Source organism: Colletotrichum aenigma (genome assembly GCF_013390185.1).
Source record: "Colletotrichum aenigma strain Cg56 chromosome Unknown KSG_Cg56_contig01, whole genome shotgun sequence".
In the NCBI taxonomy this organism is placed as follows: domain Eukaryota; kingdom Fungi; phylum Ascomycota; class Sordariomycetes; order Glomerellales; family Glomerellaceae; genus Colletotrichum; species Colletotrichum aenigma.
Window position 1 is genome coordinate 5,155,218 of NW_023500907.1, and position 27,993 is coordinate 5,183,210.

The 27,993-nt window shown below is 51.1% G+C and overlaps 8 protein-coding genes across 8 annotated transcripts; 4 read left to right on the top strand and 4 right to left on the bottom strand.

The window, feature by feature from the left end:
- Window positions 1-3,983: 3,983 nt before the first annotated feature.
- Window positions 3,984-5,509, bottom strand: exgB (putative glucan endo-1,6-beta-glucosidase B; the record flags this gene model as incomplete). Its single annotated transcript, XM_037316619.1, has 6 exons — window positions 3,984-4,051; window positions 4,101-4,527; window positions 4,582-4,776; window positions 4,826-4,877; window positions 4,927-4,994; window positions 5,048-5,509. The coding sequence occupies 6 exons, from the start codon at window positions 5,507-5,509 to the stop codon at window positions 3,984-3,986; spliced, it is 1,272 nt and encodes a 423-aa protein (XP_037185582.1).
- Window positions 5,510-8,263: 2,754 nt separating this feature from the next.
- ugtA1-1 (UDP-glucosyltransferase A1) lies at window positions 8,264-9,625 on the top strand (the record flags this gene model as incomplete). Its single annotated transcript, XM_037316620.1, has 1 exon — window positions 8,264-9,625. One exon carries the CDS (start codon window positions 8,264-8,266, stop codon window positions 9,623-9,625), a length of 1,362 nt encoding a protein of 453 aa, XP_037184603.1.
- Window positions 9,626-11,069: 1,444 nt separating this feature from the next.
- Window positions 11,070-13,124, top strand: CGCA056_v001361 (uncharacterized protein; the record flags this gene model as incomplete). The annotated part of the gene is made up of 3 exons (XM_037316621.1): window positions 11,070-11,791; window positions 11,846-12,465; window positions 12,559-13,124. The coding sequence occupies 3 exons, from the start codon at window positions 11,070-11,072 to the stop codon at window positions 13,122-13,124; spliced, it is 1,908 nt and encodes a 635-aa protein (XP_037184602.1).
- A 391-nt stretch (window positions 13,125-13,515) lies between these two features.
- CGCA056_v001362 (Uncharacterized protein) lies at window positions 13,516-15,508 on the bottom strand (the record flags this gene model as incomplete). Its single annotated transcript, XM_037316622.1, has 4 exons — window positions 13,516-13,922; window positions 13,976-15,041; window positions 15,101-15,261; window positions 15,310-15,508. The coding sequence occupies 4 exons, from the start codon at window positions 15,506-15,508 to the stop codon at window positions 13,516-13,518; spliced, it is 1,833 nt and encodes a 610-aa protein (XP_037184605.1).
- A 1,507-nt stretch (window positions 15,509-17,015) lies between these two features.
- CGCA056_v001363 (uncharacterized protein) lies at window positions 17,016-17,495 on the top strand (the record flags this gene model as incomplete). The annotated part of the gene is made up of 1 exon (XM_037316623.1): window positions 17,016-17,495. The coding sequence occupies one exon, from the start codon at window positions 17,016-17,018 to the stop codon at window positions 17,493-17,495; it is 480 nt and encodes a 159-aa protein (XP_037184604.1).
- A 682-nt stretch (window positions 17,496-18,177) lies between these two features.
- CGCA056_v001364 (putative sterigmatocystin biosynthesis peroxidase stcC) lies at window positions 18,178-19,174 on the bottom strand (the record flags this gene model as incomplete). The annotated part of the gene is made up of 3 exons (XM_037316624.1): window positions 18,178-18,320; window positions 18,373-18,942; window positions 19,000-19,174. 3 exons carry the CDS (start codon window positions 19,172-19,174, stop codon window positions 18,178-18,180), a joined length of 888 nt encoding a protein of 295 aa, XP_037184607.1.
- A 1,733-nt stretch (window positions 19,175-20,907) lies between these two features.
- CGCA056_v001365 (uncharacterized protein) lies at window positions 20,908-23,531 on the top strand (the record flags this gene model as incomplete). Its single annotated transcript, XM_037316625.1, has 2 exons — window positions 20,908-21,058; window positions 21,118-23,531. 2 exons carry the CDS (start codon window positions 20,908-20,910, stop codon window positions 23,529-23,531), a joined length of 2,565 nt encoding a protein of 854 aa, XP_037184606.1.
- Window positions 23,532-24,456: 925 nt separating this feature from the next.
- On the bottom strand, window positions 24,457-26,487 carry sut1-0 (General alpha-glucoside permease; the record flags this gene model as incomplete). Its single annotated transcript, XM_037316626.1, has 1 exon — window positions 24,457-26,487. The coding sequence occupies one exon, from the start codon at window positions 26,485-26,487 to the stop codon at window positions 24,457-24,459; it is 2,031 nt and encodes a 676-aa protein (XP_037184609.1).
- Between the last annotated feature and the right edge of the window lie 1,506 nt (window positions 26,488-27,993).

The following is a 27,993-nucleotide window of genomic DNA, read 5'->3' on the forward strand; positions in this document are numbered from 1 at the left end:
TATATATTTACAGACACCTACACCTCCTATAGCCAACCCTTCAACACCTCCACCTTAGCAGTTACAAATACCCTCTAACCTATAACAAACTATCTCACAGTCTAACTTTATTAAAAGTTATATCTCTACTTATTAAAAAAGCTTATTAACACTAATTATTACTGCAGTTAAGTAATTATTAAAGGGTGCATAAGTAATAGCGCACTTAATCACTATTTTAATTAATCAGCTTTATACCTTTAAGGATATAAATATAGCATTTGCTAAGCGCTAGAGGGCTAAAAGAATATAGGTCTAGCTTAGAGGGGCACTTAGTATAGAGGAATCTCAGGTTTTGCTTGAAGGGAAACAAAAAGGGAAACGTCCAGCACCTCAAGAGGATGATGAGGGGGGTCTATCAAAGAGAGCCCAGCTAGCTTGGAGACGCTGTAGTATGTGTGGTGAGACTAGGCATAACGCGTGAACCTGTTCTAAAGATGTTGAACCCTCAGGAGATTCTGATAGCGATAACTAGTAGTTGATTTAATATGTTATGGTTGAGAAATACTAGATGTTGTTATGTATGTGGGGAAAAAACGTCTGGCTGACTGGTCTGGCTGGCTGACTGATAAACCATGTTAATGTTTTATATAATATATTTAATTATAGAAAAATCTATTTATAGCTATAGATTTAATATTATTACTCTATATATTTAAGAATAATAGAATTATTATAATCTTAGATCTATAAATAATATAATCTAATTTAATATTTTTTAGTTAGTTATAATTAAAATCTCTAACTATAATAATATTATATTATGATAAACTATTAGTATAAATATTAATAATATATTTTAGTTGTTATATAAATAAAATTAATATATATATATAACTATATATATATATATATATATATAGCTATTAATAATAATAATAAATAATAATACATTTTATATATTCTAATATATTTACAATTAAATGTTTTATAATTTTACTAGCCATAATTATATATCTAGTAATTTTTTATCTTATAATAGTATAATTAAGATCTATTATAATTATATAACAAAGATTTAGATTATTTGCTGATATTTAATATTTATAGTTTATCCTCTTTTTCATAATTTAATACTATTAAATATATATTCTATTTCATTAAAATAAATAAATAAATAGTAAAAATAGCTTTTAATCTATAATAAATAATACTTAGCATCTATAATATAGTTATATAGATATTCTATAAAATCCTAAATATTATTTTTATTTTTATTTTACTTTAAATATATTTTCTTAATACATTGTTTTAGATTACTAAAATACTTCTTAATAAAATGAAAATTTAGTGAATATAGAGATAAAAACTTAAAATTAATATTTAATACTTAATATAAATCTTTAATCTAAAATATATAATAATAAAAGAGGTTATTTATAATAATAATAAATTTTAGCTTTAAAAAATACTTATATTTTAGAATAAAATATTTCTATAGTTAATAAAAAAAACTACTATTATTAGTTATATTATAATAAATAGTTAAATATAAGATATTATTTAACATAAAAATAAATAAAAATTATATATAAAAGTTCCAAAACTAATCAATTTTTATAATTTAAAATATAAAACCTTTTTTAATATCTATTTAATTTTTTATACTTTAATATTTTTATTAATATTAGATTTATTAATAAATACTAATTAGTTAAAGTAGTATCATTATATATAATATAAATATTTATATTATAGTTTATTATTTTACTAAATAATAATAATTATAGACTTTTTTTAAATTAATTAAATAAGTTTAATTATTAACTAATTATAAAATAATTAATCTAAATCTTAAAAGTTTTAAATAGGAAATTTAATATCTTTTTAAAAAATAGATTATTATAATATTATAGTAGTTTAAAAAGCTCTAACTATATAATATTATATTTCTATTTTTTATTAACTTTAGTAATATCTTTTATATCTCTATATCTCACTAATAATATTACGTTATAATCTATATTATTAAATTATTTATTTAATATAGTTAATAATACTTACTAGCTTATAAGTTTTTTAAGTTTTTAAATAGTAATATTATTATAATTACTAATAACTATAAATTTAATATTCTAAGCGCTATTATATTATTATTATTACTTAGCATTTTTCTTAAAATATTTAATATAGTAAACTATACATATATATTAACTAATAATAAATAATTAATTATTAATAACTAGATATAATCTATATAGTAATAAACTTTTAATTATAAATAAGTTAAACTATGAAGAAAGTTATTACTCTTATTAACTACTTAAGCTATTTACTCTAAAAAATTTATATTAAACCTCTTAATATACTTTTATATTATTTAGAGTTATATAAACTATATATTAGATAGATATATAAAGTTATATAGTAAATCTCTTTTTTTATTCCTTAATAAATATTATTTTAATCTCTTATAAAAATAAAATACTCTTTTTATTAGTTAATTAATATAGAAATAAAATAACTAGCTAAGTTAGTAATATCTTCATAAATAAATTAATTACTATAGAAATATTAGATATAAATACTATATCTCTATTATATAATTATATATTTAAGTACTACTATAACTATAATAATCAATAGTAACTAAAATATTAGCGATCGATCTAGCGCGTTTTATATATAATACGAAAAAATACGCGTTATAGTATAAAATTAGCTTTTTTTCATGTTTTTGCATAAGCGGGGAAAAAAAGGGGGGCGGACGCTGTCAGTGCAACGGACTGTAGGAGGGAACGAGCCAGTGAGGGAGGCGGCAGCTCGACTCGGTGAAAAAACTTGGGGAAACAGCTGCGCAGGCGGATGTCTGATTTGGATCGTCACACAGGGTCGCACTGCGTCAGCGGCCCTGCTCCACCCGTAAACGACTGATGGCATCGTCGGACGGCAATCACGCTTGGTGTTCAAGTCATGGCAACCCACAATTCCAGCCACGCCGCTTCGCGTGGATCGAAGTCCAACTTCCGCAGTGTGGGTTGATCTGAGATTGATGATCGAAAAGAGGGGAACGGCAGTCTAGAACTGAAGCTTTCGTCAAGAAAAGAAGCATAAAATCTTGTTTGGCTTCTCCAGTGGCAGCTCCAGTGTCCTCCCTTGCGTCGGCGTCGTGGGTACGCAACGGAGCGCCCGCCACATGCACGTCATGGATGCCGGGAACCGCGATTGCGGCTGAACGTCAAATGTCACCTTGGGGCGATCACAAACACCGCGTTTGCAATTTAGGCATTCGAGACAAGAGGCGGATTTCCGCTCTACTTTCCCAGCGTTGGGTATTGCAGGAAATTCAGCCCGAGAGCGTTTGCAAGGGGGGCAAAGAGCGAACACCATGTGTTTGCAAGACATGACGTTGAAACCAGCACTCTAAACACGCGAATGGTGCCGATAGCCCGGCGAAAATGCTTGGCTTCCCGTTAATCTCAGCGGTTGACGGACCAAGACATGAGCTTAGCATACGGGTTTAATGAAAGGGCCGAATGACAACAAACGGGGGCGAGAGGGCGGTGTAACCCGGAACAAGCAAGCTTTGGGCGACTGCGGGGAGAATCGCAGGCATCCAAGAAATCTTTTTGCTGCCGAACGCTGGTCTCCCGTATCCTCCGCCCCGGCGAGGGCGATCTCGCGGCCGTTGCTGACAGACGCCGGTTCTGGGGTGAGCAGCGTTGCCGAATGCGGGAAGAAATCAAACGCCGCTCGACTCGTCGCAGAATGCTCCCTTTCGGGCCCAGTCTGCCCAGTCTAGTCAAAATGGTCTTGCAGGCTACGTTACGTTACTTTCAAAATATCATAAAGGTACCTATCAGCCATCTCATTTGGGCAGCTAGTTGTCATCAATGAAGCCGTGTATCTATCATTCAAGCTCAAGTATGTACAATGAAGACGTAAATGCCAAGGTATTCAAACAGCCAGAATGCCGTTGAGCATGGTCTATAAGACGTCACGCCCTAGTTGCAAACACCGGAGCTGGCAATGGTGTTAAGGTCTGTAGGGACAACACCCGCGATGACAGCATCTAAGCATCGTTAGCAATGAGCAATGCACACTGGCGTGAGTTAACATACCTCTGTAGGACCACCGGTAGTCTTCAAGCTGAGCCTTCCATGACCAAAACACCCAGCCGGCGGTGTTCTTCTCGTACGAGTGCACCTGCGCCGCGAACCACTTCTTGTAAAAGTCCTTCTGCGTGTCCTTGCTCCAGCCGTCCGTGTTCTCGACCGAGTCCGGCGGGCTGATGCTCCACTCGCCGACGATGGTGGGGCCGGAGGAGTCGCTGTTGCGGTTGTCGTTGCACGAGGTCGAAATGTAGTCGGCGTGCGTCACGGGCACGTTCGTCGCCCACTTGAGGTAGCGGTGGTCGTCAAAGGCGGTGAAGTACTTGTCGTCCAGGAACTCGACCGGGTTGCCGGAGCCCCAGAGCGTGTTCATCATTTGGATGTGGAAGTAGTTGTTTGCCGAGACGCCGAGGTCCTTCTCAACTTGGCGGATGGCCTATGTAAAGCATGTCAGCTTTGCGGTCTCAGGGTATGATGACGGAAGACTCACGTTGTAGGCGTTCTTGTAGAAGGTGCTGCGCATCGAGGGGACGGCCGAGTCCCAGCTGGTGGGCTCGTTGACGAGCTCGATCATGCCGACATTGCGCATCTCATTGTGGTCGTGGGCAAGCTTCCTGAGGTACTGGAGGAACTTTACGGCTCGGCCGTACTGGTAGTCGTTGTAGAAGCCGGCAGAGGGCGCGAACTATTCACGTCAGATCAGAAGTCTCGTCGTCCACTGAAGGTTATCTTACTTGGCCAGTAAAGGCGTTCTGTGCGACCTGGGCACCGGGGGCACCGTGGTGGCTTCGAGGATGTCAGCTAAAGAAAACGTGATCGGGCTGACACGACTTACTCCAAGATGATGTAGAAGCCACGATCGCTGGCCCATCCGCAGAGTTGGATCAAGTACTTCTCAGCTCCCTACTAAAGGTTAGCCAACGCGTCAAGTCCTCCTCTCGCGACGCAACACCAACCCTAGGGAAGTGCTCAGATTTCTTGTCGACCAAAGACTCGTCCAACCAGTAGCCGAGCGGGATACGGATCGTGTTGATTCCATAGCCCATCATCTCGTCGAGGTCGGTCTGGGTGATCCACGAACCCCAGTGCTTCTGGAAAGCCGCGTCTGCCTTGTCCTGACCAATGTTCATGACACAGTCGAACTCGGACTTCTGGCCGCCGCAGCCCATGTTATTCCACTCGGTGTTGGCCATCCACGGCTCAAAGACGAAAAGGGAGCCCAGGTTGACGCCCCTGATCTTGCCGGCCGCGGGCATCCAGCGCTTGCCAACGCTGTGCGCCTCATCGTCGGTCGTGTTCTGGCCATCGAACAGGCTGAAGCCGCGACTGTCCAACAGCTTCTTTGAACTATCCACGGGCATCCACGCGTGGGAAAGCTGGGCGGTGGCAGCGAGTGCCAACAGTGTAAGACGAACCATGATGAATAATTGAAGACTGTGGTCCAGTTGGTTTGATAGGGATGGAGAACAAGATCCAACGACAAAGCGTGGCGAGACGGGCCGTCTTAACAAGCTTTTCCGCACCCTAGCGATGTACGGGACCGAACGATGACCTCAGTAGCCGCCGAGCAGCAACCGAACGAAGCCATTGAGTAAGAAAAGAGATTATTCCAGGGGGCTCAGCCGCGATGCGGTAACAACGGACTGGTTGGGGTCAAGACGCTAGCGCGAAAGCCGATCACGAGGGCTCGCTTCGACTCCAGATCTTGGATTTCAATGGACATGTATCTTCGAATCTATCTCATCAAAGTTTAAGCGTCTACGGCTATTTGGGGAGGATGCAGGGGGATATTGTGGGATCGAATTGCAGGTTCATCCAATACGAGCCAAGGAAGAGGGACGAAAAAACAGGCTGCCGTTTGTTCCTGCATCCGAGCATCTCGACCAGGTGCAATTGACGGCTGCCTGGAGATGTCTCTAGCACCCCCCCCCCCCACCATCGTAAAGCCGTAATAGGTTATCCTGCCAAGCTAGGTAGGCTTGGCTGAGTGAAGGATTGGCGTGCGACGGCGGGCTAACCCGAGCGAGGTCTGGCCCATCATCCCCTGTCGATGTTTAGCTCCGGCTTCCCAAGTTGGAACCTAGGTAGCTAGGTTGCCAGCCAGCTTGCGGGGGCTGTCTGCTGCACCGCTCAGCGCGAAGACTAAGGTTCCAGCGGCCTAGTCAGCGCTTTGCAGCACCTAGCTTTGGGGGCCGCCGGCACCTCTTTTGCCGTCGGATTCTATGCCCCTATAGGTACCAAATGTCAAGATGCGACTCAGACCTTTGGGACGGGTAGGCAAGCTTGTCCAAGAAAGCGTCCGTGACGAACGCAGTGTACAACCACAGCTGCTTCCTCCCGATGCCCATTTGGACTGATTTGAGGAGTTGAACCTGATGATCGATTAGCAAACGTGCGATAATGCATGAGCGATGGCTGACCTTATACTTCAAGTGAATCTTAAAAGATGTCCCTCTAGAGTCTGTGTTGCTGCCAGAAACTGCATTGTCCTTGCGAAGCCGCTGGGCTTGTGCAATCAGGATAGCGGCAATGTATGGGTCGGTGAATGCCGCCTTTTTATCATCATGCTGTGGAAGTCTGCAAAGTATTCGGCGCGAAAGTGTTTCACGGCGTACATGGTGAATGTCCAATGTGTTTACAAAAGCAACAGATGACAATCGTGGGCCGTTTAAACACGGCGAGATGCTGGCATATACGTCGCACGGTAGATCGACCTCATATTTTTCGTAGTAGAACTTGAGGGTATCACTACGCAGTTAGAAAAGCGATCACACCTCAGATCGTATGGTCAACTTACGAGAGCTTGGTAAATGAGTAGAACTCCAAGAGAGAGCCCACGGCACTGGCAACCTCATCCGAATAGCGAGTGACCACCGTTCTGGCCCAATTTGTCGCGATATCGGGGGATGGCTGCGGCGTGTTGGGCATGGGTTGCAGCTGAGATGCATTCCTTGATGACTCGGGCAACTCGTTGATGGTGCAGCGAAGGAGTTGAAGGTGCCGCGTAGTCCATGCCAGCGGCTGCACAATGAGACGTTCTCCCTGGAAGCGACGACATATTTCGCGGATTGATAGATTCGCAATGTCTTCATCGCTGTCTCTGCCGCCCGCTTCTGCCGCTGATGAAGCCATGGCTCTGATGCAGACCGTCAAAAGCTGCTTGTTTGTCTGCTGTTGGGTTTCACGTTGATTTCCGGACCTTCGAAAACCTACAGCGGCAGCCATGGCCGTCAAGGTGACCCTTGCAACCTTGCTGGCGGGCCCCGTTCGACGCCAGCTCACACCAATGAGAGGCACCGACAGCCCCCAATCAAGCAAGTGCAGCAACGACAAGCGGTGATCCACAAGAGAAGGACCACCTCATCCATTGATAATCGCACGGTATAGAAGGGAAGGCAAGGAACTCATGATCGTGCTTATGCTTTTTCGAGTCGATTGCAATATGGAAGACGGACGCTCCTTACCATTGATTGTCATTTCCATTAAAATGTTCTCGCTGTTCAGCCGAGACTCCTCGTGAACGAACACGAAAATCCGAACCCTGGGCTGTCGATCTAGTCCCTGTCACAGAGGGGCTTGTTGGTAGACTGGCTGATGATCTTGAGGAATGGGAATCTCTCATCTGCGAGGTCATTTTAAAGAACTCACATCTCTGTCTGGTCGTTTTATGAGACTTGCATGAATGAAAAAGCAGGCCGCAGTTTTGAAGGCGGTATGTAGCTGAACCAGCTTTCGCTGCTTCATTCTTAGCCGAGACCGCAAAGTCACATTCGTGCAGGCCCCCGCTTTCGCGGCTTCGGTCTTGGCCAAGACCGCGAAGTTCGTACACGCCCTCGCCATTTATAACAATAGCAGCTCGGTTTTACGAGGCCACAAAACTATCAATGTTACCTAGATGACAAAACGTGATGTCGCCAAGGTCCGTATGAAGTAAGCAATATCAATCAGGGGAACGGAGTCGGCCCCGGATCGGAGAATTCTCAAGGTATTGCGCCCTTTTGATGATTGTCTAGTATATGTAGGCAGGTCAATCGACGAGCTGTTTCAAGTCCCCCGTATTTACATTGGTTTCGACTTCAAACACATAGACGTTGTTTTGATATGTAAGGCTGTAGCTTTGAAAATTTTCATTATAGCTCTGATCCCCACATCACCCTCTCAAGCCAGCCACAATGGGATCCATCGTCAACACTCAAGCCTCCAGGCCTCTCCTCCTCGTAACGTCCTTTCCTGGCGACGGCCACACCGGACCTCTGCTGCGCATTGCCGCCGGCCTGGTACAGCGCGGCTGGGACGTCGCCTACCTCGCCGCCAGCCAATACGAGCCCAAGATCCGCGCCATGGGTGCCGAGTTCTTCGAGGCGCTGGACCCCTTCACTCCCGCCAAGTTCGCCGAACTCGGGTCCCAGCGGGACATCCCCGTCGGCCCGAGACGCTACGCGCACACCATCGGCTGCGTCTTCCTCGACGACCTCCCCGCCAGGACTGAGACGCTCCAAGAGACGCTCGAGGCGCTGAGGGCCCGCGATCCCGGCAGGCAGATCGTCGTCGTCGAGGACGGGCCGAACATGGCGTCGGTGCCCTGGCGGTACGGCCGCCCCCTCCCGCGGGGCTTCGACGAGTTCCCCCGGACGCTCGGCGTCAGCCCCTGCCCGCTGATCATGCAGAGTGTGGACTGCGCGCCCACGCCCCTCGGCCTGCCGCCGGACACGTCCGACTCGGGCAGGCTCCGCAACGCGGCGCTGAACCAGCTCATCAACGACGGCCCGTTCAAGAAGCTGCATGAGAAGAGGGACGCCGTCTTCCGGTCATTGGGATGCACGTCGCTGCCAACCCATACAGTCAATGACATCTTCTTCGTCGACTATGACCAGACGCTGCTCCTCTGCTCGCCGAGCCTCGAGTACGACCTGTCTGATAAGCCGTCCACGGTCGGCTTCGCAGGCTGTCTGCCTCGTCCGCCCCTCGGCAAAGACCTGGCATACCCGCCCTGGTGGTCCGAGGTCACGAACAAGGGCGAGTCCAGGAAGCAGGTCGTATTCGTCACGCAGGGCACTGTGAACACCGACCCCGAGGACCTCATCCTGCCCACCGTCCAGGGTCTCGCTGACCGCGACGACGTGCTCGTCATCGTCGTCCTGGGTAGCCGGGGCGCGACCTTTGACGTGTCCCGGCTGCCCGCCAACGCGCGCGTGCTCGACTACTTCCCCTACAACGCGGTGCTCGCCCACGCCGACGTGTTCGTCTCCAACGCCGGATACGGGGGCTTCACGCACGCGGTGGTCAACGGGGTGCCGGCCGTGTTCGCTGGCCAGACGGAGGAGAAGGCCGAGGTGGCGGAGCGCGGGTCGGTGGCGGGCTTCGCGGTGAACCTGAGGACGCAGACGCCCGGCGCCGCCGCGGTGCGCGGGGCGGTGGACAACGTGCTTGCGGACGGGCGATACAAGAGGCGTGCGCTGGAGCTCATGGCTGAGAACGAGGGGATGGATTCGCTGGGTATGATTGAGGAGCGCATTTTGTGGATGATCAAGTAGAGAAGGACCTTCGATTAAAACTACGTATTATTAGCATAGGCATCTCAGCTCCCTTGTATACATAGGCACGGTAGTCTTGATTGCACGTAGGAGCTTGGTGTCTATTGAATTCTATGTGTAGTCGGCGGGCCTGTCTTCGCGTTCGCGGACCAGAAAAAGGTGGCGGCGGTCTCTTCCAAGGAGGTGGGTAGAATCGGATACGGAATATAAGATACCAAGCAGATCCACCAGAGAAGGGCGGTAATATAATTGTTAGGCATGGAAAGGAAGGCAAAGAACTTATGATCATGCTCGTGCTTTTTTAAAGAGTCAACTGCAATATGCAAGACGGACGTTTCTTACCAGTACTTGTCATCGCGAATGGAGCCGGCTGGTGCGGAGTGTACGGCGCCACAACGTATGCATAGCCAGTCCACAAAAACACCAAAAAATGGATCGTGAACGCCAAAAACATACAACAACGGGCATTCGCCGGTCGTCACCGACCCGACTACTACTCCATCCCTCACTGGCTTATCTATGGGAGAGCGGACGGGATCCCGAGTTCTCCAGTGGGTATGGTCGTATGTACCAAAAAGAGGAACGCAAGATGCTTATAGAGCGTGAGCTTGTCACCGAGAGCAAAGGTTGACGTAGGCAACGTGATATCCACAGAATAACTCGGCCGTCATGACTATCTCCTCCGTTATTAGAAGACTATCAATGGCAGCCTTGATTGCCTCAGGAGCTCAGCGTCTATTGAAGACCCTGGGTAGTCCTAGTCCTGTACAAGCAGACGATCACATGGCGCAACGTCAGTTTATGAGGTAGAGCGACAGGTGAGATGTAGACTGTGAGAGAGACTGTTGTGGCCTTCTTGAAGGAGTTAGACTCAGATATGGAACATGAGATGCTGAGATGCTAGTGCAAACTCAGCAAGAGGGCTCCCGGAGACCACATCGCATGCATGGCCGCAACCCCCTCAAACCTAAGCACCGATGCTCCGAATGTCAAGTTTTGGGCGCACAACAGGACTTTGGCTCAACGCAGGGTCACGACAGCTGGAGCTGAGATGCAGAGCACCTACAAGTGAGACAACGGTCGCTAGTGGTTAGGCTGATTCGAGTCTGTGTTGACATTCACACTTCAGCTAACACCACGCTAGATCTTCAGCTCCTCCAAGATCTTGCATGTAGCCTATTCAGCCTCCAAAGTTTATCTTGAGGTCTATCACATTTCCAACATGGTAATTGGATCGCATTTGCCTTTGCCTTTAATATAGTCGGCCTGTGAGTCTGTGGGAGCATCGGTCTAGACGAAGCCCGGGTGCATGGCTGAAAGGTGCGATCCTTCAGGGGTTCGACGTGTAGCTTCCTACAATATAAGGAAGCATCCGACGCAGGTTTTCATTCACGATCGAGCTGGGTTCAAAACCGGAGAAAAGACCAACGCTGAACACCGAAAAATGAGTAGCATCGCGTATCATGCGGAGCTGGAGACAGACTCAAACAGCCATGATGAACACAGCCCTCATCCACTCGACGCTGCCAATATCACTGATTCCTCGACACCCTTTGTTCGGGAGACCAAGGGGTTCACATCGGTCATCTCACCGAAACCTCCAAGTACGAACAAGCTTTCTTCTATAGGATGGTACACACCAGCCGTGATCGTCGGGGGCTTCGTCGGAGCGATGGTTATCGCAATTGCCAACTACATCTACTTCTACGTGATTGGCGGAGGAGGTGGGAGACCTATCGACGAAGTCGGCATATCTCAGACATGGAACAGTTTTTTCATCCTAGTTCTTTCACGGGCCTTCTCAACTATCCTGACAGCGTCCGCTTCAGCAGCATTCGCGCAACTCCTGTGGTGGTATCTACGCCGGAGGTCGCTTCCACTGGAGAAAGTGGAAGCCTTCTTCCAGCTGAACTTCGGTCCGCTTAACTTGTATCAGCTCGGGATATTGAAACTAGTCCCCCTGTTGTGGTTCTTCGGATTACTACTCCTACTGGTGCCATTGTCAGCATCACTTCCGGGCGGAAGCCTTGTCGTAGAGCAGGTTGCTCGGAACGCAACCAGTGCAGCATCGATCCCAGCTCTTGATGTTGATTTCCGCGGCAATGGATCAGCAGCCGACCTCTTCAAGTATGTCATGTTCAGTACAATGCCCGATGGCGAGTATAAGTACGTTGTTCACACCAACCTCTCACCTGAAGCTCAATTCTGACTCAGAGCTAGAATGCCGATCTTGGAGTACTCGGCCATTGGCAAACGGTCTCTACTCGAAGGTGCCTATCTCACTCGCACATCACCTTGCGGAGTCAACTGCTCCTACGACCTCCAATTTGCGGCTCCCTCCCTTCAATGTAAGGACGTGAACCCTGTTTCAACAGCGAAATTGTACTTCAACACGGACCTCAACGACACCTACGCGCAAAATGGATTCTATCGAGCTTCTCATTACCCCCACAATCCTAACTTCAAGAGAGTCAACGATCTGTATGAATTTGTCATGATCTGGGCCGGGAGTGATGGGCAGCGGCAGAATGCTACATTGCGGGCGCTGAACTGCGTCGCAATGGCGGCCACTTACAATGCTCATGTCAATTACATCAACTCCATTCAGACTATAACTGTGGGTATATCGAACGAGAAACCGCTGAATGCAACAGCGTTGTTTTACCCCAACCTTTTCTACGGCGAGCAACATGCCAAAGACGGTCCGAATGGCATCGAATACATATACCCGACGTATACTCATACCAAAGACGAATTGAACGTCTTATTCAACGGCTGTCAGCTTCCCTCTATGGTCGAAACCCTCACAGAGCCACTCAAGGGCGATGCTGTTTATCTCGGTAAATGTTTTGCTCTATCCGTAGCCTATTCATTCAGAGCTTCACCTCGGCCTTCTGTTCTGTGGCACTGTGACTAATCTCATCTGACTGCAGGGACCGACGGTTACAACAGGAGCAGTTCTCTGATTCAAGAGACGCCTCTCACGAGGGCAGCCTATAACGAACAAACGAAGGACTACACGTACATGGACTACAACCTGTCTCCAGACATTCTTCGCGATCTCATGACCAATGTCTCCCTCTCAATATTCAATGACGGTCAACACTTGACTTCAACTTCCGTCACGACCGAAATCTATAGACTGAGTTACGTTTTCAAGCCCCCCTGGAGACTCATTGCAGTGTATGCCGCAGACTTGATTGTCACTGCGATCTTCTTGCTACTCGGCTTAATTGTCATGTTCCAGAACGGTGTCGCCGCGACTCCTGGAGGCTTCCTGCAGATCTTGTGCACCACGACTCATGAGCATGGAACTTTGAATCGGTTGGCGAGACAGGCTTGTTCTGGTGGCAAGGAGGGCATGTCTGAGCATTTAAAGAAGCTCAAGGTCAGGTTTGGGGAGATTGTGGACATGAATGAGAATTTGAGGTTCGCGGCATTCGGAACGGAGGAAGAGACGAGCTTGTTGGTTAATAAACGGGCGCATGGTGGCATGTAGGAATTCTTTGGCAAGTCTATCACCTTTGAAACGCCAACAGCATGACTAGGAAAACGAAGCAGATCCCCTATTCTTCCTGTGTATTCGCACTCGTCGTCCTCCTCGTCGTCGTCCTCGTCGTCGTCCTCATCTCTAATCACTGTAATTTACCATCGTCCACCATCGAAGTAAGACTTCAAATCTTTTGATTACATAGGACGTTTAGCCACGCAGACACATAAAAACTAGGCCGTCTCAAGCGCGAGAACTGTTTGACTGCCGTTTGTTCAGTAGTATTCATAGTCCGCATACCTCCTGACCGCAACTCCACTAGACGACGCTCGACTAGCTCAGCCAGGAGAGGTTCAGCAACATAAAGCTACGAGAAAAACAACACAATGCTCTATTGAATTCAACCTGACTTAGTGGTTTCGTCCCTAGACTTGGTGGTTTCGTCCCTAAAAGTATAATATCCTCTATAGAGGTCCTCTGACTCTGCCGGTGGCCTCTCGATGATTTTGGGGGAAATCTCCTGTCTATTGTCTGTTATCAAGCAATATGGTGTCTCCTTGCCATCAATTTCTCCACTGTTGTTCACCGGGCGGTATGTTGGGCGTTTCTTGATGCGTTCGACTAGGGATGAATGCAAGACTGCATTGCACGGGATATCTCGGGTTTCACCCAAGTTGAGGGGAAACATCTGCCAGTGCCAATGGGTACGATAAGTGTCGGCAGTATTTTCTTTGTCGGCGGTGTGGTCTTTGTCGGCGCGAACAGTATTTCTCTTGAGCTCCCATCGTTTGGCCAAAGGGTAGAACTCTGTTCGTGTCAGTCATCCATATTCTAACATGAAGATAATGCAAGAGCCTCACCAAGAAAGTTCCACAGTAGAACAGACCCTATGGTGTCACCGAAGCCGAATTTGAGCGGGTCATGAAGAGACGCGAGTACGGCATCGTGCTTGTGGTAAAGGTAACGGACCTTGAAGTCGGCGACTTTCTCCGGAACCCACCTGATTCCCTCGCCATCAGGCCAGTAGTCTCCCTCGCCACGTTGTCGCTTGTCTGCCTCTTCAATCTCTTGTATCATCCAGTACAGGGGGGCATCGCTCAGTTGGCAAGGCCTCATGCGGTACCTGTGGGAGCAGTAATCGTGTTGGCCATCATGGCGGCACCTTCCACATTTATCCTTCGAGCAATATGACTTGGAGTGCTCGGCCTCGCATTCCTCTAATTGCTCCAAGGTTTCGTGAGACTTTTCACATTGGCCCCAGTCGTCTTCCTTTTTTTGCTCCCTTCTCAGCTTCCGAAGTTTCTTCCAAGACTTCAGGCGTAACGAGATCGTGGCCTTCTTGTCGTCGGTCAAAAGAAAGTCACTGTCGGGGTGCCAACCACCGCCGACATCGCTATGGTTGCCCGGGAACCAGACTTCCTTGATGTGCTCTTTTCGAATGCTGTCACTTGCTTTGTCCTGGTCGAAGAGTGCTGGCTTGAACTTGACGCGGCGCTCGTCGACAGCCACAGCATGCCTGATGATGTCCGCAGTCCCTTGGACTTTGACGTTCGCCGTCGTCTTCTTTTCCAAAACGGACACCGAGTTGACGCAGTCCCACAGGCCCAGGAAGAAGACCTTGATGTTGGTCTTGGCCCGTGGCGCCCTCCAACAGAAGGTGTCGCTAAACGCGACCAACTGGCACGTGGCCGCTGTGCACTTCTTTGCAGATTGGTTCGTCTGATAGTCGTTGTGCTGAGATATGTGATGGTCACCTTTCTTGGCAGCCTTAAACTCGCCGTTCAGGTGCCGCTGGTAGAGGCGATATGCGAAAGGCACCATCTCCTCGTTCCCTTTGCAGAGAAGTCCAACAGTGAAAACCATGCGTGAGAGAAATCTAGCGGTGTATGCCCCGCGACTGAACCCGAACACGTAAATTCTATCACCCTGTCATCATGGAAGGTTAGTTGAAATGCTCGCCAACTCAAGGGCGATGGCTTACTCACGGGCGCATAGTACTGCATCAGGAAGCGATAGCCGGCAATGACATGCGCGTCGAATGTCGTACCGAATCCCTGGTCAACCATTTTCCAGAAGCTGCTCTTCATCTCGCCCAAGCTGGACTTGTGGACGGTCTTCTCCTTGACATCATATGTGCCAATACCAGCTAATAACATGTAAGCAACCAGCCGACTTTGAGATATGATTAACGTACTTTGATAGTAGTGGTACTGATTGCAGGCATTGCGGTCCATCATATTGAGCAATTTGACCACATTCGTATCCTTGTCAGACCCGGTGAACTCGTTTCCAGTGCCATCGAAGAAGAGTACGAGGTTCCGTGGTTCCCGCTCCGGCTTTTTTTCGCCCTTCGACCCCTCAGTATTGATTGCTAACGGGAAGATTGGCGGCATTGTGACTGAGTGCTCTGGGGCCAAAGTGTCTGAGGGAAAAGTGTAGCTAGGTGAGAGTAAAAACGGGGGTAAATAGAATGAAGTCTCAAGTACGGATGCTAGCAAGTCAGATAGATACCATGAGTAGCGACTGATCGCTTCGTTGAAACTACTTTTATATACTAAACCGTCCTCCTATGTCATTGATGAAATCAAACACCATATCAATTCTCACGACGGACCCGGACAAGAAGAGGTAAATAACGTCACCTCTGCGCAGTCCGTGGAATCAGATGTCTAATTATCACTGTCGGCTTGACTCGCATTGCGCAAAGTCTCAGCCTTGTCTTCAGATCTGAGACCTTCCATCTACCAGCAAACGGGTCAACGTCACCGGAGTTAGTTCCTAGAGCCTCAAGCTTCAGTGGCTGCCGATCTTGTACTGAAAAGCGAATTTGATTTGCCGCTAAAATGTCTTGTTTTGATCGGCCGTCCAAAGAAGCGCCAACCGCTTACCGACTACAGCTGCTCCAGTTTGCCAATGTCTGAAAGGTTTCCGCATCTGGACTTATCCTGCTTTGCGTGATTGACGAAAACGTCACATGCAAATCATCTATGTTTTGGATGTCCAATGTCTCGGTAGACCTTAATCCCGTATCTTCAATTGTCTGTCGACGTTCCGTGAGAAATTGTGCCCTGATCCATCCTCAACCATTCGCTAGCACCAGTGTCTGACTGACCCGAACCTGGGCAAGGTGCCTGTGTCTATGACTTCCACCGCCTTTCATACAATAAGGTCCCCAGTATCAATTTGTCGTCTCAAGATACCCAAGATTATCGCGTGTTTGCTTCCTTTAGTTAGAGGCAGTAAACGGAGATGGCAGGCGAGAAAGTCTACAATGAAAGAGACGATAGGACGACGATGTTTCCTTTTCTCTCTCTGATGACATATAAAATAGAGTTGACAAGAAATTTTAAACTGTATCGTGACGCTACCTTGAAGTCACACCTTTGCATCGCCTAGAGAATCAAGGTTCTCCGATTGAATATACAAGCTTGTATGTACCAAGCCTTTAACTTTTAGTAAATTCGAAAAGAAAGCATCTGTCGCATTGCCCCCGAACGGCACATTTATAGACCCCGAGCAAGGCACACAGCAACGATGAACACAGCAATAATGGACACAGCAACGATGGCGTCCCCGTTCTCGATCCTTCCTCAAGAGACGCGCAACCACATATGGGACATGTTGAGCAAGGAAGAAGATCACACAAGTCTTCTTCATACCAACTCCCAGCTGAGATCCGATATCCTTGACCGTCTGCCTCGCAGACGTGTTCGCTGCAACTGCCGCCTCGGAAAACCAGCTCCCGCTCCCGACGAGAAGCACGACTGCGAGCGTATTGACATCGACAAGCTGTGCGTCTTTGTCGACTCAGAGTTCATAAGAGGCTCAGCTTTGAGGATCCAGGCCACCTGGGCGGTGGACGAAGGACCTGAGAAACGAGGGATTCGCCACAGAACGTCAATGTGGTCGATCAAGAACACGCGCTCCGTCTTCGTCAAGGCCCTCAAACACTACAACCCCAAAGAGGTGGTTGTCTCCATACAGGCTCCTCCAGATGGAAACCACAGAGCTGCACTTCTCGTCTTGCTCGCAATGGTCTGCGATGCAGCCGAAGTCGTCGATCGTCTGGGCAATTACGCGGGCTCATTCGGCATACATTTCAGCGAGACCAGAAAAGCCGATGGTCAACCGGGTACACCGTTCTGGGAGCGCGACGAAGTCTTGCCTTGGGCTAGGAACGCTCAAAAGCCGATACGCTCCTACGATTGCATCATGTTTCCTCTGCTTTATGGAACATCGAGAGGCCCCTACGATGCGAAGGTAACCTTCGAGCATCCGCCGAAGCCGAGGGGCTTGCTCTTCAAGAACACCCCCAAAACTTCTGGCCAAGAGGAACTAGACTGGAGCATTGTGGAGGGCATCATATGCTTGAGTATATAAAGACGGGTACCATCACCGTGAGTTCTGGGTATCTTCCTCAGCCCGCAACGAAAAGACCCTCCGGCGATATCCTGACATTCAGATGGAGGGATTCATGGACGAATCCGTGGAGGGAAGGCCCGCGCAGAGCTGACGAAGTTGATTGCTTGTTGAAACAATTAGAAGACTTCTACAGTGGGCTGTTCGGGGATCTTTACAAATCGGGCAGCTGTCGCTGGTGTCCGACCGAAACTGGCCCTCCAGAGTTGAGGGGGTTGAGAGAGTACATCACCTTATCCATGCCGGCGAGGGACAGATTCAAGCGGCATCCCAAGCCGGAGGCCGATTGGTTTGCACCATCTGTCAGTTTGCTAAAGTACCAATTTGTCTCCTGGGCTTTGGGTTGTTCTGATGAAGCGTGCACAAAATGCTACACGACTTCGGGTCGTCCTTCTGCAGCGTTCATAAACGGCAAGACTTTACTCAAGATTCGTGGGCAGAAAGTGGTAAAATCGAGTTCAAGGTTTATAAAATTAAAGGTCAATCATGCATCTACTATATAGAGAGATATAAAAATGTTGGACTGCCTGTTCATCAACTATAGAGATGGAGATATATGTCGTGTACAACATCCATCAGACGTCGATAATATGCATAGCGAACTCAACAATCTTTTACCTTTTCCCGAGATTCCACGCCGTGTTCAAACAGACGACTGCGGGGTAAATGTGAGGGGCACATCGGGAGGACTCTGAGCAATAATATCCTGCACGAACTGGCCCAGCGTGGTGTCAATCGGAGTGTCGCTCGGAGTCCAGCCAAGCTCAACTGGCAACCGCTCGTTCCCTATGGATGATTAGAATATATCGAAGACCGGCGTGGGACCACAATAACTTACTAAAGAAGTACTCCATGAATGACCTATTCGCTACCGGGTTTTCCGGATGGCCAAAAATGGCCAGCATGAAGGCGTTCTCGCCGACGATGACCGGAATCTGTTCTTGGGTGATAGAGAAGCCTGGGTTGATCTCGCTCATGTCAAGGGCATGTCTGGCACGAGCGTTGGCCATGATTGACGTGTTGATGGCCTGCTCGTCTCCAAAATAGCTCACAAAGTTGTCAAAGGTCCCCTTGTCAAAGGAGTTGGTGGGGTCGAAGACGGCATCGCGGCGGGAGAGACTGCCGTCATGTTCGATGACATTGTGGACATGGAGCATCTCGAGGTCGAGAACTGTTGCGGCCTTGGTCAGCCCGCCCTCTCGGAGCGATGCAGATGCTTCTCTTACCGTGGCGTTGGGAACGGGGTTGACTACAAGAGCAGTCTCAAAGATGTTGAGAGCCCGGGATTCGGCCACGTTCAATGCATCCTTGACCCCCTTTGTGAGCTTGTCGAGCGTAATGTTTCGGCCGTCGTGGGGAACGAAGCCATGGTTTGCGAGGGTGTTCATCGTCGGGCATGGGGAACGCTCTGCGTTGATTCTGTTAGCACGTTCAAGTGTACCCGTCGAGACAGATTCAGACATACGATCGCCAGGTCCCGGAGCTTTCCAGAAGAAGTGATTTGGCGTCAGACGTCCGGTTCCGTTTCCAGACTTGATCGCTGGCGGCCGGATTGAGTGTCCAACGCCAGAGTTGGCAAAGTGAGGGAAGCTATAGGCCAAAGGGGCCAGGCCAACGATGATCATGGAAGGAATATGCATTGTGGAATTGATCTGAAGGAGAATTTGGAAGATGAATGATATGAGGGAGGATGAATCTGTGAAGACGATGCTCGATACTCAATATCAGTAACATTTCAAATAATAGGCAGGCCTTTATATCAATCATTCAAACATTCTACTTTCACGCTGAGCACCACGCCTCCCTTCCATTTTCGAATCAAATCTTGCCTATTTCCTAGCAAAACCTCAACACGGCGATGCTTAAAATTGCCCCTTGGCGCAATGGAAGTTAGCATTGTGTTGACGAGGCCATCATCAGCCACTGACCCGACCGACTGCGAAAACGAGAACGAGCCACGAGAACGAGCCTCGCAGACAGCACCAAGTATCGCATTTCGACGAAACCAACAGTCATGGATATGAGCCCTTTAAATGTGGCTGTGAAGGCAGATCACTCTTCCTCACAGGACCTCTTGATATCGTTCTCGATATATCGCACATCGAGAACACCGTCACCCGAGTCTGCGATTCAGCTAGACCCGCTATTTGTTCCCCTCAGGCGATGACTTGCCTGACGAGCGAGTAGCTCGAGATGACGGACAGCGAGACACAAATCGGTGATGACTTGCTGCGCAGACACGATCTTCTCAACGTGACTCATTCGAAGGGTGGAATGGCCGGCCCGTCTTGGGGAGAAAAGAAAGCTAACAGCGGGGAGGTAGGTCGAGATCTTTGATCCGTTCGGGTACTCTGCAGTAGCCGTTGGTACCTGAGCAGGGATGTTCGCCCACCGCCTGTTTCAAAACCTCGAGTCTCTGCGCCTCCAATTGTCATCCCTTCTTCGCTCGAACCCGCTTTCCATCTCAGAAATTCGTATAACGCAGAGAGGGCCGGGCCAGACAGAATGGCCGTTGCCAGCTCACCGCAGACACGTGGCACACCGCCCCGGAGGCGAACGCACCATTTGTGCGTGCCCAGCTGAGGCTGACGGTGTTCGTCGAAAGTCCGCAGCTGCTTCTCGGAGCGAACATGGGACAACGGTTTTGCACTTTAAAAAGGAGCTGAACCCTGGGGAAAAGAGCATGGTTGCCCAGGACAATACGGACGCTGACGTCTTGGACGGAAACCAGCCTTGGAAACCTTGGAAGAGCTCGGGCGATCAGTTCGGGCGGTCACGTGCCGATAAGAGCTTGCCAGCCACCGGGGACACTAACCCGTTGTCCCCAAGTGGCCTATCGATAGGCTGGGCTCCACCACACCCGCTGCCCGTTGCCCGCTGTGGAGCCAGGATTCGGCGCCAAGGGCGACCCGGTTACCCCGCGCAACCACGCTGCAGGTCCGGCTGGGTTGTCAGCGACCACCTGGTGAGCTCACAGACAGGACGAACCCACTCTCTTTTTCTCTTGGAGAAACCTAGTCTCTCGTCGCTAAGGTAGTGACACAAGTCTTCGGGTTCATCCTGAATATTTTCTTTGTTCCCAACCTCCCGACACCTTATCTTTCCTTTGGGGGTAGGGCGCATGTTCTGCTTCAAACATTCCAGCGCAGACGCCAACACCGAAACTTCCCCCACTTGCACCTCCGGCCGGCTCACTGACCGACTTTCAGGATCCCACCCAAACGATAAACGCAACCGTTTCTCCGTTTCTCGGGGTCCCTTTACTTTTGAGCATCTCGAGAGTCGGCCACGATAAAGACGCCAAACGGGTTTCCCGCATTCTTCAACACCTCCCACCCGCGTCTGAAGGACTCCTCCGCTCGTCGTCGCCATCATGGCGCCGGCAGAAGGGTTCTCGGCGCCGGGCGTCGCTACCTACGACTCCAACACCATGACGGTCGGCGACGGAACCTGGGACTTTGAGAAGAACACCTTCTTGCTGCCCAACCTCCAAGGTCTCAATTTCGAGACGATGCAATACAATGGTGAATACATCCCGGCCGGGTTTTCGATGATGACACTCCACTAACACTGACCACCCTAGGTATGGGCAATCGCTTCTCGACAGTCGCTCAGTACCACACCCTCATTCTCGCTCATGGTGTCATGGGAGCCATTGTCTTCCTTGTCATCGTCCCGTTCTCCGTCTTGACGGTTCGATTCTACACGAGAAAGCCCGGTTACGCTGTACCCTACCACGCCCAGCTACAGATCCTGGGAGCGCTCTTGCTCGTCGCCGTATTTACCTTGGGCTGGTTCGCCGTCGGCCCCGAACGAAGCTGGACGAACCCGCACCACGCCATCGGCCTGGCAATCTTCATCATGTTTCTCCTGCAGATCATCGGCGGCCGGCTCGTGAGGAACATCAGGGGACGCTCGCTCAGAAAGATGTTTCATCGGTGGAGCGGACGGCTCATCGCACTTCTTGGTCTCATTCAGGTGCCTCTTGGATTGACGCTCTACGGCTCCCCAAAGTACACATTCATCCTCTACTCCCTATGGGTTGCCTTCTTGCTCTTGCTCTATTTCATCCTCAGTTACCGCGCCGAGGGCGATGACCGTGGCCGGGAGACGTACATCAGTGGAGGACGGTCCGAGGGACCGAGCGGCGTGTCTTACGACTCAGAGTACTACAGTGATGTCCACACGGAGAAGACCAAGAGCAACAGATGGGTGGCGCCTCTCGCAGCTGGTGCCACCCTGGCCGCCTTGTTCGGTCGCAAGAAGCACAAGGAGAAGGAGAAGGAGCTCAGCCGGGAGAGATCGCGATCGCGAAGCCGCAGCCGTGGGCCAGAGGTTGTCGGTTCCAGACGGGGCTCGCAAAGTTACCTCCCCTCGCGCAGAGATTCCGCAAGCTACTTTGAGAGCGAAAAGTACACGGACATTGATTCACGCCGGGATGACAAGAAGAAGGAAGGAGGCGGCTTTATGAAGACGTTGTTCGGTGTCGGTGCTGGTATTGGCGCAGGAAAGCTTCTGTCCGGCCTGATGAAGAAGAAGGAGAAGAGCCGACCGCACGACGAGGAATACTCTGCCGTCTCGACCGAGACTCCTCAACGCCGCCGCCCGAGTCGAAGCTACCCCGCCCAGAGTGAGTTCACCGACTACACCGACTGGACCGAAGACACCCCGCCGCCCGCACGAAGACCCCGCGAGGGTTCCATCCTGCCGCCCCCTGGAAACCCCGTCATGGCCGCTCAGGCTCTCAGCGCCGCTGAGTCTCGCACGAACCGACCCCCTCACGCCAGGACCAGGTCACAGTACAGCTTCGAAGATTCCGAGTACTCGTCGTATGTGAGCCCGTCTAGACGTAGGGATGAGCCGCCGCCCTCGGGCGGGGCCGGTAAGGGCATCTTGGCTGGTCTGGGCTTGGGATGGTTCGCCAAGAAGATGGCCGACCGCAAGAACAAGAAGGCCGAAGAGCAGAGAATCAGGGACGAGGAAGAGATGAGGTCAGGCGTTTCGGGCTCAAGATACACGGGAGACGGCATGTCCTCCCCGTCCCGCGACAGGCGCTCCTCTCGCCGCGCCAGTGGTGGTCGCCGCCCGAGACCTCCCATGTCCGCCATCAGTACAGAGATCACCGAATTGACCGAATCCTCCGAGCTTGAGCCCCGTCCTTCCGGAACCGGCTACGGAGGGGGCCCCCCGATGCCGCCGTACTCTGCCCGCCCCCCGAGAACGCCTCCCGGTGCAGGTGCCGGCTACCCCGACTCCGTCAGCATGCCTGCGATGCCGCCAGACCCGCAGGGCATCCTCAGCCGCGAGTCCGAGAATGATGTGTACGGATCTCCCAGCGGTCGACCGCAGCGCCGTGATTCTGCCAAACGCAGGAGGGCTGGCGATGAGGCAGCAGCGGCCGCCGTCGCCTCAGCGAGTGCCCTCGCAGCCAAGGAGGAGCAGCGTCGTCGCGCAGAGTCTGAGCGCTTCGGCCAATCCACTTTGGCGCCCGTCAGCGTCAAGGTCAAGGTTCACGACGATAAAGACCGCAACGTCACGCTGCGCAGGCTGACCGAGGAAGAAGCCGCCGCATCCAAGCGCGACCACCGAAGACGGCGCGGCACCTCGGTGAGCAGTCTCTCCGGCACCGACGTCGGCAGCGGACGCCGCTACCGCCGTGACTCGAGCCAGAGGAGAGCAGAGGCCGCGGCCGAGCAGATGGCCGAGGCAGGCGACGCCCTCCCGCCCCCCAATCCGGCTTTCGCGGCGGGCCGGAAACCGAAGGACTCGGCCTACTACTCCGGACCGACCGGCGGCGCAAACCCCTCTGTCTCTAGCATCGGCAGCGAGCACACGCACGGCACCTGGAGCCAGATGAGCCCCTCACCCGCCGTACCGCCGGCCGGCCTGAACCCCACGGGATCCGCCGCGGAACACAACCGGAGGAGGAGAAGACAGGAGCGAAGACGGAGCAGCGCGAGCCGCCCGCCGGCGGGAGGAGTGGACATGTACGACTAGAACGCCGGTCAACAGCGACGGCGACGGCGTTCACGACCGACACGACATTTTGATGTAACACCCCCCTCGCCCGGGCGGTAAGTATGACCACGGTCCCTTTTTGGCATTGGGTTGGCTGCTGTCCCATCTTTGAATCGCGATATTTCAGGGAAGACTGGCACTCCGGCTACGGCGATACGACTGCTTCTTCACCCTCTTCTCCTTTTTCATGGTTGACGGCACAAAGTACAAAAAAGATTGCATTGGGTCGGGTGTCCCTGCTGTCGCAAGCAGGCCCCGAAAGGAGTTTACGGGCGTGGAATTCTTGTCTCTGTTTCTTTTCTTTCTCGGACCCGTCGCCTCCTTTCCCCTGAAAGGGACGACATCTATCTTATAACGGTTGGAGCATGTCGCGCGATTTTCCCTCCCAAACGACTCTCACGAGTTTTACGGAAACGAAAGCAAGCCTGAGTTTGTGAATATGTATGAAGGAATACGAACATCTCTCGATGGATGATTGTACGAAAGACAACGCGGGTATTTGTGGATAATTGGAGAGCTCGTCACCATGATAAGTCCTGTGCAAAATGTGACTGCAATAATGTGATTCATAATGGTATGTCGTATTGGCTGTGTGCCTCATCATTCTAAGCAGAAATTGTGCTGCTTCTGTGTATGGTCTACATCTCATGGCTCCCCTTACATCATTCTAAGGTGTCTGGTGGGGTAAAAACAAGGAATCCTGCCTTCAATTTTCCCAGTTGCTCCAAGGCCTCGCGCTGTCATTGAAAAAAGAAAAGATTGGCGGAGCCCTTCCCACCGTCATTCATTGTAGGTATACCCAAAACTCCTTGCATGTTTCCAATGTTCCAAACCAACCTGGGATGCCACCCGCCTGTGACCCCTCCAGTCCCAACGCCTAACGAGTGAAATTGAGCCGAGTAATTTAGTACTCGGCACCACCAAAACTCTTGTTTCTCGTGAGTGTCGCGCGCTTGATGCTGACGCGCGGGAGCTGCTCGTAGCTCTTGTTGCGGACATGGCCCGTTCCTGGGCGACTGCGTCCACCGGTGGAATCGCCCTCCTCTGCAGCGACCATGGCGTCCGCGGGCAAGGATGAGCTTTCCTTGATAGCCGCCACAAAAAAGGACGAGACAAGCACGGCAATACCTCCCAGGGCCAGAACAATGGCCATGGAGTGGTCGCCGGGAGTGCCACGGGGCTTCTGCCAGATCTTGAAGATGATGCTGGAGCCGACAGTGGCGATGATCTGCGGCGCGGCAATGGCCATGTTGTGGATGCCGAGGATGACGCCCGCCTGGTCGGTCTCCTCGCCCTCGCTGAGAACAGATCGGTCGGAGTCGGCGATGGAGTTGAGGGACGGGGAAGCTGGGCCATCTGAGCGCCTGCTTGGGCTCAAGTGTCGTTGCCTGGCACGCAGTACCGCGTCTCGGCGGCTGATCTCTGCGCTGATAATGGCCCACGGAGCCCACAGAGTCATGGCCCAAGTAATGCCGACTAGGCCGATCAATGCTGTCGCTGCTTCGACTGTGCGCACGATGACGGTGCAGAACATGGCACCTGCGAAGAGCCACAGCGACATGAACCAAGCCCTCTTGAGCGTGAAGCCTGGGATCTGGAGACGATCTAGGAAAGATGGCTTCTCGCTGTCGAAGTCCTTCGGAGCAGCATCCGTCTCCCCCGGTACGTCGCAGAGGACGGGGTGGCTGTCGTAGGTAGGAGCGATAAAGAAGGGCAGGAAGACGTTTGTGGCCAAGCTGACGATGGAGTTGATGAGGAGAGCAAACGTCCCGACTCTCGTTGCCTGCTCGTACAGCTTGTCGAGCTCTTCCGGGGCCATGTGCGGGTTCTTCTCGAGGAAGGGCTCAACGTAGATCTCGCCAATGTACGAAGAGGTATAGAATAGCAAGGGGAAGAAGCCAACCCAAGCGCAGAATTGAACCTGACAGACTCTCATAACCTGAGGCGGCAGACGCTTGATGGAGGTAAAGATCTTCCCAAAGAATGGAAGGACGCCAGCCTTGCTCTGCGCCGGCGGGCCCTCGAGTCGGGGGTCCCGCTCGTGGATCAATGTTGTGCTTACTAGGATGGTCGACGCCAAGGCGATGCTGGCGATGGCGCAGAGCACCTTGAACTGGGTGTCACCCAAAAACCAGACGTATTTCGGCAAATCGATGTAGCCCGCGATATATCCGACAATGTTGCCGAAACCGGTAATGCGACTTGCCATGGCATTGGCCGCCTCCTGTTGGTGAGCAGGTGCGCAGTCCACGATGAAGGCTCGAATGGCGGCCTGCACGGTGTTGATGGCGAAATCGAGTACATAGATGCCGACCACAGCGACGCAAATAATGGCGGTCTTGACTCCCTGGGACTCCGGATCGGCTCCAAAAATCCCCAAGAAGCCGCCGACAATTTCCCTCGTCCAAGCCAAGAACATCAGCGACACCATGGTTGCGATGGCCCCGCCGACCATAAACGGTTTCCGCTTTCCCCACGGCAGTCGGCAGTTGTCGCTCAGCATGCCGACATAGGGCTGAACCAACGTACCGGTAAGCGGACCTGCAATCCACACCAAGGCCATCAACGACTTGCTGAGGCCAAGAGAGAGCAAATACGGTGATCCATTAGACAGCTCGACGGACCATGCGATCTGCAGACCGCCAATGCTGATGGTCAGGAGGATAAGGTACCACACGCTCTTTGTCTGCTGCAAGTCGTCCTGCTCCTCCATGACCGTGTTACCGTCGGTGAAACCATCTTCGTCGCTGCTCGGAGACAGAAGCGGAGATCGTTCGCTGGCGATTCCCTTGTCACGCACAGTCGAGCCGTTCCGAGCTGTGCTGCCGGACAACGTGCGAGTCTGGGTGCTGTTCGTCTTGGACGGAGGGTTGCTCTGATCAATGTTGGGCAAAGGTCGCCCCCTTCTAGGGGATCGAGCTTTGTTGGAAGTCATGTTGGGCGGACAGATATCGGAGTGAAGCTATGCAGTTCGGACCAGGCCCACTAGCGGGGCATCGAAGGTCGGTTTGTGTCAACTCGAGGGGTTCGTTTCGAATGCCAGAGACAGGTCGGTGGGTTCGTTGACTGCGTTAGTCAATGGTAGCCCGTGAAAGAGTATTTAAACAGCGGGTTCAATGGTTCGCGAGAGTGGGAAAGGGAACCGAAGTGGCCAAGTCAGGCAGAAAGACGTTGTGCCGTCACGCGGTCAAGTAGGAGGATGCCACGAGACACCTCGGGCTGGCTGGCAGGTACGGACGGGAGTGAGTCGATTTCTGACGATGACAGTTCTGGCGGCAGAGGGCTGCGTCATTCGCTGGGTGCAAACTGCGCCCTGGCGGAATGACCAACTAAAAATGTAGGCCGGTTCCTGATTCGAGCCCAGGATATGCGGTTGAGCCTTGCACGGGCGAATTAGAGGCGGTACCGCGGATCGAGATGGTGTGCCGGGGTTGCGCCAGAACGTCTGCCACAGGGGGAACCAGCTGGGTAAAAGCTGGAGGCTTGACAGAAGCGGATGCGGGAGAGCGGCAGCCAGAACCGGCGTCGGGTTCGACTGGCACTGGCGGAATTCGATGTAAGGGGTGGAAGCGTGCTGCGTGCGACGTGCAGCTGAGTGGTGCAAAGCCGAGGGAGAGCCGTCGTGCAGCTGTTGGGCCGGGCTGATGGGGGGTCTTGAGCCGTCCGCCTTCGTGGATCGCGACTGTGTCTTTGCTGGTTAGGCCGGCTGGATACACACGTGTTGGCGATGCGAGCGCAGCTAGTCGGTTGGATCGGTCGTTGGTGGGCTGTTTCGAGACACGCGACCCTGACTGAGCTGAGGTCGAGAGTGGGAAGTGTCTTTGTATTTATTTGCTGGAGCCGGGAGGTGGTCACGGCGCAACTCCGTGGCGGGACCGATGGAAGCTTCCACTGGGTGGCAGAACAAGGCGGGTGTTCCGAGAGAGAGGGGCTTGGAAGCTGGGGGACGAGCGGGAGCTGATCACGATGGCATCGCACAGCGAGTGAGAGACACCTTGCTTGCCTGCTGCCGGGGCATCATGCCCAGGGTACCCCCGCAAAACAGTACGTCATGGCTGTAGCTCCCTCCTTCCGCCCCCGTTGTCACCGCCGTCTGCCATCCCAGACTCCAAAATGCGTACCACATTGTCTCTCGCAGTCTGCGCGCAACATGTCTCCTCTTACGGGCCGTGACAAACAGATGCTATTCATGGCCCCCGGACTTACGTACAATCATCAAGTCGGCGCGGCCCCATGTGTCAGCATGGCCTTCCTCGTTCGGGTGGGCGCTGCGAAATAAACATCTTCAAGCAAGGTACGGTAGGGCAGGCCACAATCTCACCTCGGCTTCAGCCAGAGTCGCTTTCGTGTGGTGGAACAGCAGCAAACCCCCGGCTGACGGTGCCATCCGCCCGGCTATTCGTACTCACACTGAGAGAATCCTCACGAGGATCTGGTCAAG